Below are 15,931 nucleotides of genomic sequence, written 5' to 3' on the forward strand. Positions count from 1 at the left end.
GCAGTTAAACATGGATATGGCAGCCAAGTAAAATTACCCATGATCTTACATGTACATATACAAATGTATGTTCAAATTATCAAATGACATTACCCCGATAAATCCATAGATTAACTGGTATATTAATTTTAATCACAAAGACAACCCTGGCCCTTGGATCCTTTTACCACATTGGATTGCTCATTGAAAACGGTGGTTGTAAAATTTTATAAGAGGGGCTGTCCTAATGGAACACAGTGGACCACTCATAATATTAAGAGGGCACTATCAAAGAGGAAGTCTAAGAGTGGCTAAGTCAAGTGTTGTTGGAGTATAACGTCAGAGTCACTGTACGAGGACGTAAGTGTCAGCTGCAGACCTAGACCCAGTCCTCTGTTCCTCTCCTTATTTGACGTGGCCATGATGATGTTAACTCAGTAACACAAAAGCCAATGTCTAAAATGGTATGAAAATTAAACACACAAAATTACATGTGAAATGTACACAACAGACACTGAGACAGTCTAGTCACACTCACAACACAATGACAACATCGACTACACTGATATTTATGACTAAACAGGGGAAATCGACGGTTTTATACAAACCTCACTTCAATCAGCGCAACCTAAATCACGAATCCCGCACGTCAGTTCTATGATTTGGTCTAAATTGACGTCAGAAATCGGAGATTAATAAAGAATATTTGACAGATTCCACAGCTGATGAGACAGTAATCGCCATATTGAACAAAACGCCGTCTTGCGGATAATCAAGTATGCAGGTGGCTTGTTTCACAATTTAGTAAAGCAGAATGGACAGGGGACATCACGATGAGTTACCTGGAAGCGAGGTAGCAGGTGCGCGCTTGATTGATTGGTTCAGTCAATTATTTATAGATGGCAGCACTGAATTGCGGGTTGGTTGTGCTCCTGGAGAGACAAAGGCACAACCTGTCCCACCACTTGCAGACAGAGGGACATTCTTCGTACTGTGGTGGTTGCGTACGATGATGGAAGATGATCTGGTTCCAATTGAAATGCAGTACCGTAGTCCCAGTGACTATGCCGATCAGGGAATTGTAATCTAAAGTAGGAGGAAAGGAGACAGAACCTGGCACTGTCAAAATTGTCTTCGCTATCACCAGCAGTGCAAGACGGGTCATACACTGCTGCCATCACAGAAGTGTACCCGGCCCGACCAGGAATTGAACCTTGGACCTCAGACTGAGGTAACGGGCACTGTTGGTTCAACTCAAACAGCCCTAACAATCATAAGTCTTCTCCCAATAAACGGATGAAATCTTTAAATAATTGATGGTTATGTTATTGACGGATCACAACAAATATTCCAGATGAGGCTAGATACATAACCAATCCACTAATAATCCGCGCGAAACCGGAACATCCAAGAATAGCCTCAAGCCAATTATTTAGCAGTGCTTCAGAGACACAAGGACATAAATACATTTTATAATTACTACATTGGTTATTATTCATCCTTAAAATGTAATGACATGCAATATAAAAATATAAACATAGCACAGGAAAGGAAAATACTATAGAAATGCACTTATCAGCTTATCGTGAAAGGATATTTTTTGGAGGAGGTGAATTATTTATGTCCTATTTTGCTCCTCTAAAGGACCGATTGAAATAAATGATGAGACAGTAATCGCCATATTGAACAAAACACTGTCTTGCTGATACTTTCGTATGCAGGTGGCCTTTTTGTCAATATAGTACAGCAGAATACACAGAGGACGTCAGGATGAATGAGTCGATCACCTGAAAGCGAGGTAGGTATATAATGACAACCAATATGTACCTGGAGTATTTCTTGTGGACAATAACAAGAATAGTCAGTATCTATTTTTGATAATAGCAAATATATGGATGGACTAAATCTCTAAGGCACAACTACATCACATTATTTTTGATTGAGAGGCCAGCTGACCACACATTTGGATCCAGTCTTACCACATGCAATGTTCAACTTCGGATTTTGACTCCATGCATATTGTAATCAGTAAGAAAAAAAAGGGCCCAAAAAGATTTGGTGGTTTACAGTTAACATAAATATATAAAAATTACATTGGTGGTGGATAGAAGTTTATCAGAAATGGCACAAGTCAAACTATACAAACTTATTATTTATCATTCTTGAACACATTGTACTAGTAAATGAATGAAGCAAAATGCTTCAGCCACTAACCAATGACAGCAGCAATGTTTAGACAAATATTTGCACTGCCTACTATATGACATCAAGGCTAAAACGTTCCCATAACCCGAATGGACAAAGACAAGCAATTTATGAATATACAGCAAGAAATTAAGAGTTTCATTGAAAAACAAGATAAGCGCCATATCTAAGATATTGGAGTTAACTTTACCTCGGCATTACACATATGATCATAGAGCATTCAGTCCACATGGAAGTTTTTTTATGATGAAATATGGCAACATTTTCTCATGTATTTTTAGTCAAATTGCAAACTTCGAACCCATGTTCTCAAAAGAGCAAAAACGGATACATCTCAATTTGTGATGAAACTCTTCAAATTAAAGCCCATTTCTTCAAAGCTATTTTAAAATTTTACAGCTTATCCTCCTTTCAGAGATAAAAAGCTTTGGACAATTGACTAGAGCCCTAAACACATTCATAAATGAAAAATAACACTACCTAATGTACCAAAGATATGAAGCCTCCCCTCTAACCAAACACGCACACAGTTTTTAACCTTGCTCTTTTGATTTATAGACAAAAGTTGAATGTTAAAAAGAATTAGTGGACTGAAAATGATCTGAATTGTAGCCTCAGAGAAAAGACCTTTTAAAAATCTTTAACCCTCCACTGATATATAATAGGCCCTATGCCCCCAATAGGTCTGGCGAATGAGATAACAAATACCCTGAATTCTTGCATCAAATTTACAAGCAAGAGGAGAAACTGGCCCCTTGGAGAATATCGTCATGCGAGATCAACATCACTAGTGTATTTAGTTTAGGACTAGGAGCATAAAATCATGCATAAATATATGTACAAAATGATATAAACGTTTTCAAGGCACTAAAGATCATTACATACACAGGTCTGACCTATACTTGATATCCTGAGTAAAACAAAATGGTGGCCGTTACTCAGAATCTCGAGTAAACCGTAATCGCATTTGCTCTCGGTTCATTTTGTAAGGCCAGACCTGATCAAGCCATTCAAAAATCCTTATCTTTAACCAAAACCACAAGTGAACAAAGTCATATATACTTTGGTTGTGCATACAAATATGAAATGTACTGTCATAGATAGCTGAAGGACGGCCTTCTTGTTTAATTAACAAAATCCCAGTGTACACATTATTTTGAAGTTTCGTGATCTGCGGTATCTTCCAGCATGGCTGGAGCAGCTTTCAAGAGTTACGAAAAGTTGTAGAAGCAATATTTTGGTGCAAATCGCGAACTGTCTGGATCCGGGTCTCTGATATCCATTGGTGTCACTTGCCCGAACACGCAATCAACAAAACTGCGATGTGCTGTAAAAAAGAATGACAATACTAAAAAAAATATTTCAAGGGCAGTCAGTATATTTGTCATTTCTTCCTTTAGCATTCACTTTTTTCCTTTTTTAATATTGTGCATGATACTGTGCATCACCACTGTACATAATAGTAATACCAGTATGACAACCACTATGCCTTTTGACCTCGTGCAACTTGATTGTTTGTTCACTTACCAATAACCGGCCTTGACCAGCCACAAGGAATGACATCTGATCTTGCCGAATCTTACATCCAACAGTAGTTCAACAAGACAGAAATACTACAATTGACTCAACAGTTATGGTACATAAGAGAGCAAGGTATATTCATTTGACTGATTAATTCAATTGCAACCTTTGTTGGGAGCTGAAGAAGTTGTGACTTACAGTATGCTGGAAGAGGCACTGGCTCTGGTGGCGTAGACTCCAGGGGAAACCCTAAGTGCACCATCTCCGGACTTGTAACAGTTGGCGTCTGCCGAGGAGGCTCTGTGCCAATCGTAATTTCAAAGGTCACAGCGATATCTGAACTTGTGGGAGATGGATTGACCAATACCTGCAAGGCAATCATCGACAGGGTTATTATACAAAATACTGTCCAACAAGAATCTGATCTGATTATCTTTGATGGTTTTAATCCTTTCACACAAAAGTGACCTCGATAATTCAAGACACTTGCAAGTAAAGTCACATAAATAAGACATACCCTGAGAATGTATCTAACGTCAATCAGACTACATCCGTCCAACTCAGACGGCACACAGGATGGTATCCGCAGCACATCGTTATCCCACGTTGATACGTTTTTCTGTTTCTCCAATACGGCAATCGCTCTAAATGTTGTGTCAGACTTCTTCTTAGTTCTGTACTGGATTTGCTGTTAAGAAAAAAAACGATTTGAGGAACAAATTATGAACAAATTAGGAGATACCAGATCACAGTGCAACCTCGGAATAACAAACCTTGCTATAACAAATGGCTGGTTTTAATGAACATTACCTTAACAACCCCGTTTTTTAGCATGATTTAGAACATACCAGCTGACCACTGATCTCTCAGTATGTACATAGTAATGGATTTAAAGGTAGATAAGTACATTTACCAAACACTAAGCATCAAAAAGATCAAGAAATACATCTTGACTTATTCCCCATGCAAATGACTCACCAAGCAGAGAAGTTTACTTTGGCATTCTTCTCTTAAAAGTTTACTATCCCCACTACACAGAACATTAACAGTTCATTCAGAAGTTTTCCCTGAATCTCATCCAAAAATCATCCTCAAAAATGCAATGAGTTTCAACCAACCTGATAGAGAATTGCTTTAGTTTCCTTTATCGGCCGTCTAGTTTTGTTCTGAATAGCGCCACGAATAAGGATACTTTCTCCAGGAAGATATCCAATTCTTGGAACCTCTGCCCAGATGTTCATTTTACTTCCACCACAACACATGTTTGGGAACATTTTACTTTCATCAGAATGATGTGGTTTCTAAAATGAGAGAATGAGATTAAATCCGATGTGAAAACATTGAAGTTAACTGTTACGCTCTGTAGGGTTTAGAAATAACAAATAGATTTTTAATACAATGATGATAAGGCCTCGCAGATGTTCACCAAACGCATGATAACAATACATAGATTCAAACTATAGAAATTTGATTATCAAATCCTTAGTATATTGCACTACGGTACTTCAAGAGACATCAGCTGCTTCTTTGGACTTTCCAAAGACTGAAGTGCCCCAATCAATCAAGATCAACTAACACTTTCTTTCATAGATAATTCTGTTGCACTCTTTTGTGGCTACATGCATGAGACATTTTGCACAATTGAATCCAAATCACTCACCAACCAATCTTGATTACTATTTAAATCCAACGGTTTAATCACTGTGAAGAACTTCTTGGCCGCTTTATCTGTACCGTTGTGGATATCAATGTAGCTCTTTATATAATATCTGACCGACTGCTTCCCAAATTCGAAAGAGGACGGAAGATTCTGGTGTGGCAGCTTGTAGCTGAATGGGTACTCATGGCTGCCTGGTTGTAAATATGTGTTTTCTCCAGCGAGTTGCCCTTCTCCTTTTTCTAAATGAAGATGGCATAATAAGATTGGACAGGGAGAATTATTCCAATCATTTATGCACCAACTGGTACAGATTTTGTACAAGTTCACCTCAACTGGCGACATAGTATATTACTACTGCGCATGATAAAGGTCAATCCAAAACAAAAGACATGGTCAAGGCAAACAGTCTGATTAAGACAAAGTCTACTTTGTTTAGTTTGAATTTGGCCTCTCATTCTTGTGCCCTGGCAACTGTCCAGAATTGGTCTAATGAATCATAGAAGGAATCATTGACATTTGACTGGAAAACAGTGGCCTACATTGTGGTTTCACACTTTCAGAGCCAAACAAAACAAGAACGAATGGTGGTCATGCCCTACCATTTCCAAACACAGTGATGATATTATCGAAGTAGACCTCATATTCATCATCTGCTGAATCACCTTCATGATCTTTGACATTAGTATGACATTCACCAGTGAACCTCACTCTCACACCTAAATAAAGAATATGAGATTACATTTACGCTGGCATTACATGTAAATCAACAGAGTAGGCTTATGACATTCTGTCATGTTCAGGTCAGGCACTTGTAGATGTCCTGATCTCGTCAAGCTCCCATCAAGTTACTTTTTGTGCGACGTTTCTAGAGGCAGGGAGATGTGATGTCATCAAGTCATCGTTATCAGTCCAGTGTGATGCGAGGCACTTTATCACTCCAACCTGCGCTCGAACCATTGCTTCAGGATCATAGGAACGAGTTTACAATCCCTGTTCACGGCCCAAAAAAGGACATCGGTTGACTAAACCCAGTAGGAATGACATTTCAAAGCCAGACTAATGTAATGTACTGAGTGAAGCATGTATATGTGTGTACTCCATGTGAGAATGAGTACAAAAATCCAGCTGAGGGAAATTACCTCTGCAGGTTTGTTCCTCTTTCATCTGCAAGTGTATCACACCATCGACGACATCACCGGCATAGTAAACAGCATCTTCTTTATTCAACACGATTTCAAATTTGCCGACTCGAACCATTTCGGAAGATTTATTGTGGTTTTTGAGAGAGAAAACACACCCTTGTTTTGGTTGAAAGTAGGCCACGTGCCATTTCCTGTTCCGGGTGTGGCATTCAGGAAATCTGGAAATGACCACAAATTAAACTCCCCATTCGTGCTATTTCTGAAATAATTCACAAAATGACGACACCTGATTCAAAAAAGATGACTCTTAAAATAACTTAAAGTAATATTTTGTCGTGATATACCTCTCAAACAGTTTATTGATTACAGTTCCCAATCACCGGTCGATTCTCTTTAGTTTCCATCATGGCCACCGGGGGCAGGGTACACAGTGTCCGTGGCTGCATATCAACAAACCAAATTTTGTCTTCTCTGTAGGCGGTTTTTGCTGCTTAAACTGCGATCTAAGAGCGCACGACATTTTAAAATATGCACTACAAAGATCAATCAACCTAGATCATATTAGAATCATTGTCATAACAACATTATCCTGTAGAAACCATTGTAAAGACTGAAATATAAGTGAAAATTTTACAGCCACTGTAGTCAGGGTGTCCCAAAAATAATTACCTACAGATGTAGTTGATAACCGTCCTTAGCTTGCGCTAAAGAATGTAATGTGTCAATCACACCTGTCTCTTTTGTTGGTGAACAAATGATCAGCATCGATTATGCTCAAGATTTTTTCCACTATCCCACGGTATAAAATTGTTTTGTCGCTATAGCCAGCCCGGCCGAGTACACAATGAGCCATATCACTGACTTGAAGTCTAGTTTCGTTGCTGAAGGATTCTCCAGTACCTCATTAAGATGAAAAAATGCATTAGTCAACATCTGTAGTGTAAGAGGTTGCAGATCTTAATTATGCTACAGTAAAAACTACAATTAATCTCGACTCTTATATCATTATTTGATGTTTCATAATTTGCTTTCAGACTTGCCAAAATGTCAACTTCTCAAAAATCCAGAGGAAGGAAAAGGCAAGCTGCGGCTGTACACTCCAAGAAAACTGCCAAGCAGCCAAAATTAGAAGCTGAAAATGACATTGAAACTGAAAGCAAATACTTCGTAAAGTCACTTCCAAAACCAGAGGACAATTGCACAACCAGGGGACACAAAACAAAAGATGATGTAAACCCATCATTTCCATCACCCCTCAAAACTGAACGAATCAATGAACAAGCCTTTTATGATAAACCTTGTTTAGATCTGGCAAAAGATATCATTGGTAAACTTTTGGTTCGGAGACTTGATAGCGGTGAGAGAGTCAGTGGACTGATAGTGGAGACTGAAGCCTACACAGGATCTGACGATATTGCATCCCATTCTTACAAAGGAAAGACAGAAAGGAATACTGCTATGTTTATGGACCCAGGGACAGCTTATGTATACTTTATCTATGGGAGTTACTCTTGCATGAATATTTCCAGTAGAGGTAAGTGATTACAACAATATCTTCAATTGTTGGTCTCTGAACAGGACAACCAAATGGCCTGAATTTATTAAAGTGTATAAAATCGAAATCCCAAAACCAATAGATTTTTTCTTTGACCTGTTGATTGATGCACATGAAATCAACATTTGGAAAATGTAACCATAGAAACAGAATCAGTGTCCAAAATATCGCATTTAGTTCTATAAGTATTTAGATTGCCTTTGTCTACATTGCAGGTGATGGTGCAGCAGTCCTACTCCGGGCATTGGCACCTGTCGAAGGGGTTGCCACAATGAGAATGCTCAGAAACAAGAAAGGAAAAGCACAAGCCAAACCAACCCCAGTAAAAGATCTCTGCAATGGACCATCAAAATTCTGCATGGCATTGGACATCACCAAGGCAGCAATAAATAAATTAGACATGATGACCTCAAATGACATTTGGTTGGAGGAAGGGGTTGAGGTCAAGGATTCTGATATTGTAACTAGCACAAGGATTGGTATTGACGGTGCTGGCAAGGAAGCCGCAGCTAAACCTTGGAGGTTTTACCTACAGGGCAATGATTCTGTTAGCAAAAGAGACAAAAAAGCTGAAGAATCCACCAGTAAAAAAAAATTGAAGTGAAATATCTGATGCACATGATGTCATTGATGACTCTGATTGGGGGTCTCGGGGGCTTTCCACAAAATATGTACATATCTGAAGTGGGAGGGCCCTAAAATGTTTGGCAAAGATATGTATCTGCACCAGTACATTAGGTCTGTGATTGGGTGACAAAATGTTGTAATGTTCAGATATTGACAAGATTTAGTTTTTAGATTTTTTTGTGAAGTACATTGGTCATGTACATGTACACGAGTTTGCAATATTTTAAAAATGTTTTCTTGTGCCATATCATTTAACAGATGTAAGAATGTGAATAGATTAAGAAAATTATTGTATATCATTATATCCTTGATTTTATCATTTATTCCTTCCCTATTAACAATATTTACAAAAGAGCATGCTACACCCTCGCAATAGCTGCGCTTACACCACGAAATATTGGTGGACCAATTGCACGTACACCACCACATTGCCGCGACAAATTAGTTCGGCAATCCATTGCCGATACAAATTGCCGGGCGAATTTGTCCCACCAAGCTTGATGGTCCAAATTCGCCCGGCTTGTTAAAAGCTCGGCTTTGTCGTGGTGTACGCGCAAATGGATCGGCAATTAGCTAGTTAGAATGGTTCGGCTCCAGGCGGCGTTTTCGAAATGGCGCTTTCTGCTTATTGTTTGCGCGCCATCTGTAGCCGGATTTTATAACTAGCTGCAGCGCTGGTGTAAGCGCCTGGTGGATTTTCGATGGTGCGGCATTGGTTCGCGAACCAAGATTGGTGGTCTATTTTCAGGTGGTGTACGTGCGGCTTATGCAAGAGTCCAAGTCTAGAATCCCAATATGAACCTCAATCCCAACAATGGGAGGATTTAATAAAGACTATACTAGTCTTTATTAATTCTTGCTATTGCCGGTATGTGTAAACATGGAAACCATATCACATGGGAAACTTGCAGATGATGTCCTTTATAAAAATCTCTGTTTTGAATTCAACGGGACTAGAGTTCAAAATTGACAATGTTCATCATGACGGCACATGAAATGATGTGGCAGGGTCCTGGTGAGTACACGTAATCAACACACTCCTGAATTTATCCAACAGAGTCAATAATTGTGATCGTCTCACATTCTCGTAGTACATGATGTCCTCAAGATGGTGCTTGCCATTAAAGTATGGGCTTAGCCTGAAAGGAAAAATTACAGCGTTAGGGGAGACTGGCTGGTCGTTAGCCTTGGTAGGCAAGACATACATGTGTAGGAGAGGCAACCCTGAAATGAAACCTGGTCACTATGGAAGGGACCAACCAATCTGGTGTGGAATGAAAATTGGGTCCTTACACATACATGTAGATACAGAATGAGATGCATACTACAGACTGGACATTATTATGGTTCAGTATTGCATTTGAATCGCAGCTATACGATATGTACAGTTTGAAACTCTACAATCTTCAAGAGGCCTTCAGATTATTGAGTGTACGTGAAAGATCTTGAAAATTTTAAAACATGTCTGAGATTATACCCTCTCCCCTCCAAAGAATCAGCAAGGACATGAATTAGGAACTGGTGTAAGTGGAAAAGAGCTGAGTTTTGAGATTCAAAGACGAGATGGTGTTTGGGACATGCTTGGCGCCAGTCCCTGCGCAAACAACACTGTCCTCAAACAGTACCTACTTTGCAAAAGTCTTTAAATCCTCTGGGTTACTGGCAGCAGGCACTGCCTGTAGGCTTTGTTTCTGTAGCCCTGTGAGATGACCCAGCATCTCCTGTATCCTCCAATTGGCCTTCATTTCCTCCGTCACAACCATGCCAGCTTCTGTCTCTGGGGAGGGTCTGTTCCACAGGATGTTAGGACTTCCATCACTGGTTACTAGAAAAGTGGTAGAAAAACACAAATTTATTACTTCAAAAGTCGATTGAGGAACTTGGCATGGAAAAACACAATGACAATGTAAATTGCTCAGACCTAGTTAACATATCAAAACTGGTGCCCGCAAGTCTTAGGTTTTAAGGGTGTACATGATTTAATGTTCAGGCAGACTATGTTAAGTTAATAAAAGCCCCCCAACCCATTTAGAAATGCAGGATCGATAACAAGCCACAAAAATGGAATTTCATTATGAGACTATCATCAACAGAATAAGAAACGACAGGGCCATAGTTGGCATTCATAGAAAGAGCAGTGACATGCACTATCTCCTAAAACAGAGACTGGGTATAAAGGAGGCACTTGCCCGATTCTACATCCGAGAGACTGGATGGCCGCTTTATATTGCCACTAGAGCTGGTATCGGCAATGTGATCAACAGATACGCGCTGCTGGTTCTGCGATGAAGATACATGAATGTGAGGCAACTTCGGCGGAACGAAGTTAATGTAAGTGTGTAACTGCAACAGCAGCCGATGCTGTAATAGCCATATCACCATCTGAACTTGACGAGCCTGAAATAAAACAGAATCAAAGGTTCACAACGAAACATCAAGTATGCTTATTATTTTTTGATAGATTTTTGATTATATGATGATCATCCACCAAGTTTATATATTGATTGTAATGTGTCTGAAAATATCTGTCATCTTCTTGCTTCTCACCCATTTATGATTGACAAATTTTCTTCTTTTTTATCCAGAGAAGTCCCTTATGCACAAATGCACAAATAGAACTGAACAAACCTGATGCTGTGGTAATCCAAGAAAGTCCCGATGTTCACCATAGGGTGTTGGCAGTGAAAACTCGGACAATATACACGCTAGGGAAGCATGTGCAAAGCGCTCAGTGAACTCCTCAACGAGAGTGGAGTTTCTGTAAGAAAAATGTTGCAAAATGTAGGGACAGAAGGTGTTATCATACATACTGTAAACCCAGAGATATTCGCGGCCATTTCTTTTTGCACAGTTTGAGAAAATGCAACTTCAGCACACATTTCGTTTAGCATATTGACAACCCAGTAATAGTAATTTAAATTAGAGTTTCATTTTCCTGGCCATGCAAATCATGTAACTTGTCAATGCATTACTTTTCATTTTGCAATAAGGATTAATTAATCTGTTATGCCTAATGTAAGTTTGGATACATTTCAGAGTCGATTCCACGACAAAGATACTTACACCATTGTATTAGCATAAGGTGAGATGACATATACATTGGTTTCACACAGAGGATAGATGATGGTTGCCTTGGCCCAGTCAACCAGATGACTCACTAGCTGGAACACCTAAAATGCACAAATAAAGATTTCCTTGTCATAGAAACTGTGAAGATGTGTTTTTGAAATTGGTTGAGGTGCGCATGTTATGCATACAGGTAAAATATGCTTAGTGTACATGCGCCACACAACTGACTTGAACAAGTGAACACAGTACCCAGTAATTGCACTGCCAAACACCAACTTAAAAAGCACCAAAAGGTCACCTCAGCAGAATTTCAGCAGCAAACATGATATTTAGCCTCCTGTTAATTGAAAATGTGCAAAAATTCACCGACTTTTAGCTTTGCAAACTTTTCGCTTTTGACCTAACATCGGATTTGATGATAATCACTGACTTCCATCAAAAATTCTGGCATCCCATGGAGCATTGCCCACAACTGCGGTTGCTTGAAAATGATTCTGACAACTCATTGATCGCGTTATCAGGTTTTTGTCATCCCAAATTGATGTTTATAGAGGTTCCTTACCTGAGACAAGGCCAGATCTGCATCTGATGCCAAGCTCTGTAAACTTCTGAGTGGACTTGATACTTTAATCACCCTAATTAAAGAAGGACTGCAGTCGAGAGGGAGAGAGTCAAGAAGTTTGTTTTCATCCTCCAGCAATAGGACAGCATGATAGGGCCTGGAATAAGTTAAACACTGTTTATGATTCGGATGAGCTGATCAATCAGGGCTACAACCTCAGCATTTGAGGCTGTACCCATTTATACACGGGTGGAGTAAGGCAAGTTGAGACAAAGGGAACTGCCTAGAGTCTCATGCTGACGGTGGGGTTTGAACCACGTAGTTCTTGACCGCAAGCCAAGAGTCCGAGCCACAAGCCCCCAGTGTCTAAAAAAAATCTAAGTTAGAAAAGATGAAAGACAGAAGTCCCTTTCTATTATTAAAATGTTTTGAGAGGAATGTAAATTTCTCTCGGGTGGAAGACAAATAATATTTGAAGGGCAGAAATATTGTTACTTAATCCAGCAGATGAATGAATTAAATGAGTTACATTTTTTCAGTTACTTCTTGATACAAAGGTAGGGATAAAACGCACTGCTGGAAAACATTTTTAATGCAAATCAGCAAGCTATCGAAATTACCAAAAACTCACTTTAATGCTGACAGACATCTCTGAACTGCTTCTGGCTAGAGATGGAATAAAAAAAACATCAGTTAGTTTAATCAAATCAGTGATGAGTTTAAATTGAAACGTCGATAATCACAATTGTGATTGATGTGAACCAATTAGAACCAATTATGCATTGGACTAGGGTGTAAATGAAAGATTATGGACTCCAATGATGACAGTTTAGTTAATCTGCTGTGGCGTCATTCTTAAGCAATGAATACGTCTTTACTTGCATCTTGAAATATTGCTTCAATGAGAAATGATCGATCGTCCTCTCACCTCAACAGTAATTCCCTTGTGAGCAATGCCAGCGTTGTGAACTTTGTGTGGAAGACAGAAACTGATATCAACCCACTTGTTTATCCGTAATAAGATAATACCGGTGCTGCATAACCTGGAAAATAAAATGTATGTATCTGACAAGGACATCTAAACGTCTGACCTGCTGGGAAACGGAGTTCCAAGCTGATGACTGCTGTGAGGAGAAGCGATAGAGAAATTACTCAGAGATACATCATCTTCAGGGTGAGGTCATTTATGAGCCAATGCCATTTCAAACGGAGGTCTTTCACAGGTATTCAAACCAACTTAATTTCCAAAAAAACTAAACCTGCCAAGTGTAACAAAGCAAACATACAAGTCTCACCCATCATAGATGTGTTTCATGTGCTTTGCCAAAGGACACTTTTGAAGAATCAGTGGGAAGGGAGATTCCATAGCATCTGTAAAATAGAATTTAGCTTATCTTTTAAGAGATACATGTAATAAGAGCATATTAAAATGTTTCTGTCCATCAATCACTTCTTTTAAGATAACTAATTACACCATAGTAAATAGTGTCTTTAAAGTCATTTCACATTATTCAAATGAGCCTAGAGTAATTTCCCAGACATTAGAATACACGTATGTCTTGAAAATAGTTTTTGAGTCAAGCAACATCATCACCATCAGCATCATCATCAAATCGTTGTATCTCCTTGAGGGATTTTGCTGAATCATTGATGCTGCCCATGGCTCAGATATCATTCTGTGCCTTACCTTCAGGCAGTGAGGCAATATCATCCTGGATCCCCCACATGATACTCTTCTGTTGACTGAGGTAGTTACATCTCGTCTGTTCATGACGGAGGGCAACAGCTATTTGCTTTGCTAAGTCATGGTAGCAGTTGATCACGGAGGCTGCAACATTCGTCTGTAAGTATTGAAAGGAAATCCCAAACTCTAAATCAATGGTAAAAACAATAAAGGACAATACTAATAGTCAATGACCTGCCAAACAGTCAATGACTTGCCGAACAACAGCTAAGTGCAGTCACAGCAACTGGAACATGATCTGAGGCATTAAATTGCCCAACCTTTTCTGTTTAATTTCCACACACGTTTGAGGTATACAGTAATGTAACCTTACATTGTATCATTTGTGAGAGGGTCTGATGATACATATGCCATGCATTATGGTACAATGCACTTACAAAACGACCTGGAAGTGTCATTACTTGAACCCTCGGTTTCGAAGTCAAGGGACTTTAAATTCATGAAACTTTTGTCTTAGCTTGATTATTATTGTGGTCCTTTTCTTACCCGTAATGCAAAGACAACATTGAAGGAGATCATGGTGGGTTGGTCTTTCCTGTATGAGACTCCAGATCCACTTTGCAGTAGAAGTGGAAACCCAACAAACAGAACATCATCAATCCGTAATTCAAATTTCTTTCCACAAAGATCTGATTTTACAGCCAAGAGATTCGTGAGGATGGTGTCAGTGTACCTAGAATGGAAGGAAAAGAGCACTGTATCCCACTCCTTGAGCAATCCAGGTCAGGTGGTCCTCTTGCATTGGACAAACAACACCTGGTTTTCCTTTTGCATTGAGCAACTAAGACTTTTGTTATCATCTCTGAACAACAATGACCTTACATGGAGCATTAAACAATGAAGAATTTATTATTCAATAGAGCATAAGAGTGAAGACCAAGTTGTCTTTTTATCATAGGCAACTGCTGCATCTAGTGCCAGGTTCTCATCTCGAGTTTCCCTGGGAACCGCGAACATTTCAAGGCAACAACAGTCAGGTTTGTCTTGGCTTTTTCACTGAGCAACCAAATCCAGTTTGTCTTCTGGGGAAACCACTGCCAGGATTTCTTGTTATTGGGTAACCAAATAAGGGCAGATTGTGATGGAAGAAATTGGTATCAATTTTTTTCTTTACTCTACAAGATTCCTCTTATTTTAGCCAAACATGAACTTACCCCACTAATTCGCCATTTTGAATGGATGATTTGAGTTTCCTTTTCTGACTGAAGGGATCAGATGTGACAATCTGGGCATAAGGACTTTTCTTGGCTGTGAAGAATCAAAATGATAAATTACACCCACACAAATTAAGACGGAGTCGGAGGGTTCACCAGTACTGCAGTATCTCTTAATACCAACACTACATTTCTGGTAATGATGAATTAGGTCAGACTAAACTCCAGCGGGTAATCTTCTTAGCATGCGTTTATGTCATGACGTTACTCAGTAAAAAACATACCGACACTGAAGTCGATCATCTAACGTATTTCAAAAGCAAAAGATTTCCAAATCCAAAGCTTTTCATGAAAATCAGCTCACATTTCACGGATTCCTCAGCATTTCCAGTGCTTTCAAAGGGATATCTAAACAAGAGCCGGTCTCCCTTGCTTCCTGAAGACACTAGAATGATTCCCAAAGGATCAAAAATATTTTTTTCCATTTCCAAAAGTGGAAATTAGGAGAAATATCTCCAGAATTATGTCAAAAATCAACTTTGCTAATTTTGGCTTGCCAGTAGTATGACAGACGTACCTTAGATTGGTGAGCCGTCAGGCGTAGAAAGTAAGAACTAAAATACTATGATGACGTCATCACAGAAGCGTCTGCCACATCACAGTGGCAGGATCTAGGGGTCATTGCGCACGGGTATGCTATGAACGGACGTCTG

The 15,931-nt window shown here is 39.3% G+C and overlaps 3 protein-coding genes across 5 annotated transcripts; 1 reads left to right on the forward strand and 2 right to left on the reverse strand.

The window, feature by feature from the left end:
- Positions 1-1,392: 1,392 nt before the first annotated feature.
- On the reverse strand, positions 1,393-6,683 carry LOC135491280 (arrestin domain-containing protein 3-like). Its single transcript, XM_064777037.1, has 7 exons — positions 6,505-6,683; positions 5,965-6,081; positions 5,366-5,604; positions 4,824-5,006; positions 4,223-4,393; positions 3,904-4,072; positions 1,393-3,511 (listed from the first exon to the last, which is right to left on the reverse strand). The coding sequence occupies exons 1-7, from the start codon at positions 6,620-6,622 to the stop codon at positions 3,396-3,398; spliced, it is 1,113 nt and encodes a 370-aa protein (XP_064633107.1). The 5' UTR covers positions 6,623-6,683; the 3' UTR covers positions 1,393-3,395.
- Positions 6,684-6,939: 256 nt separating this feature from the next.
- On the forward strand, positions 6,940-8,960 carry LOC135491288 (uncharacterized). Of its 3 annotated transcripts, none has more exons than XM_064777059.1 (3): positions 6,940-7,447; positions 7,542-8,041; positions 8,278-8,960. In XM_064777059.1, exons 2-3 carry the CDS (start codon positions 7,552-7,554, stop codon positions 8,664-8,666), a joined length of 879 nt encoding a protein of 292 aa, XP_064633129.1. In that variant the 5' UTR covers positions 6,940-7,447; positions 7,542-7,551; the 3' UTR covers positions 8,667-8,960. The 3 variants fall into 3 exon arrangements, with proteins under 3 accessions (XP_064633129.1, XP_064633121.1, XP_064633138.1); XM_064777051.1 differs by having other exon boundaries at positions 6,940-7,306; XM_064777068.1 differs by having other exon boundaries at positions 6,940-7,110.
- Positions 8,961-9,023: 63 nt separating this feature from the next.
- Positions 9,024-15,771, reverse strand: LOC135486471 (GATOR1 complex protein NPRL3-like). The gene is made up of 13 exons (XM_064769309.1): positions 15,583-15,771; positions 15,219-15,312; positions 14,551-14,737; positions 14,008-14,161; positions 13,616-13,691; positions 13,249-13,363; positions 12,952-12,986; positions 12,321-12,477; positions 11,753-11,859; positions 11,318-11,447; positions 10,879-11,086; positions 10,319-10,514; positions 9,024-9,828 (listed from the first exon to the last, which is right to left on the reverse strand). Exons 1-13 carry the CDS (start codon positions 15,701-15,703, stop codon positions 9,669-9,671), a joined length of 1,740 nt encoding a protein of 579 aa, XP_064625379.1. The 5' UTR covers positions 15,704-15,771; the 3' UTR covers positions 9,024-9,668.
- Positions 15,772-15,931: the final 160 nt, after the last annotated feature.

Source organism: Lineus longissimus, chromosome 1 (assembly GCF_910592395.1).
Source record: "Lineus longissimus chromosome 1, tnLinLong1.2, whole genome shotgun sequence".
In the NCBI taxonomy this organism is placed as follows: Eukaryota; Metazoa; Nemertea; class Pilidiophora; order Heteronemertea; family Lineidae; genus Lineus; species Lineus longissimus.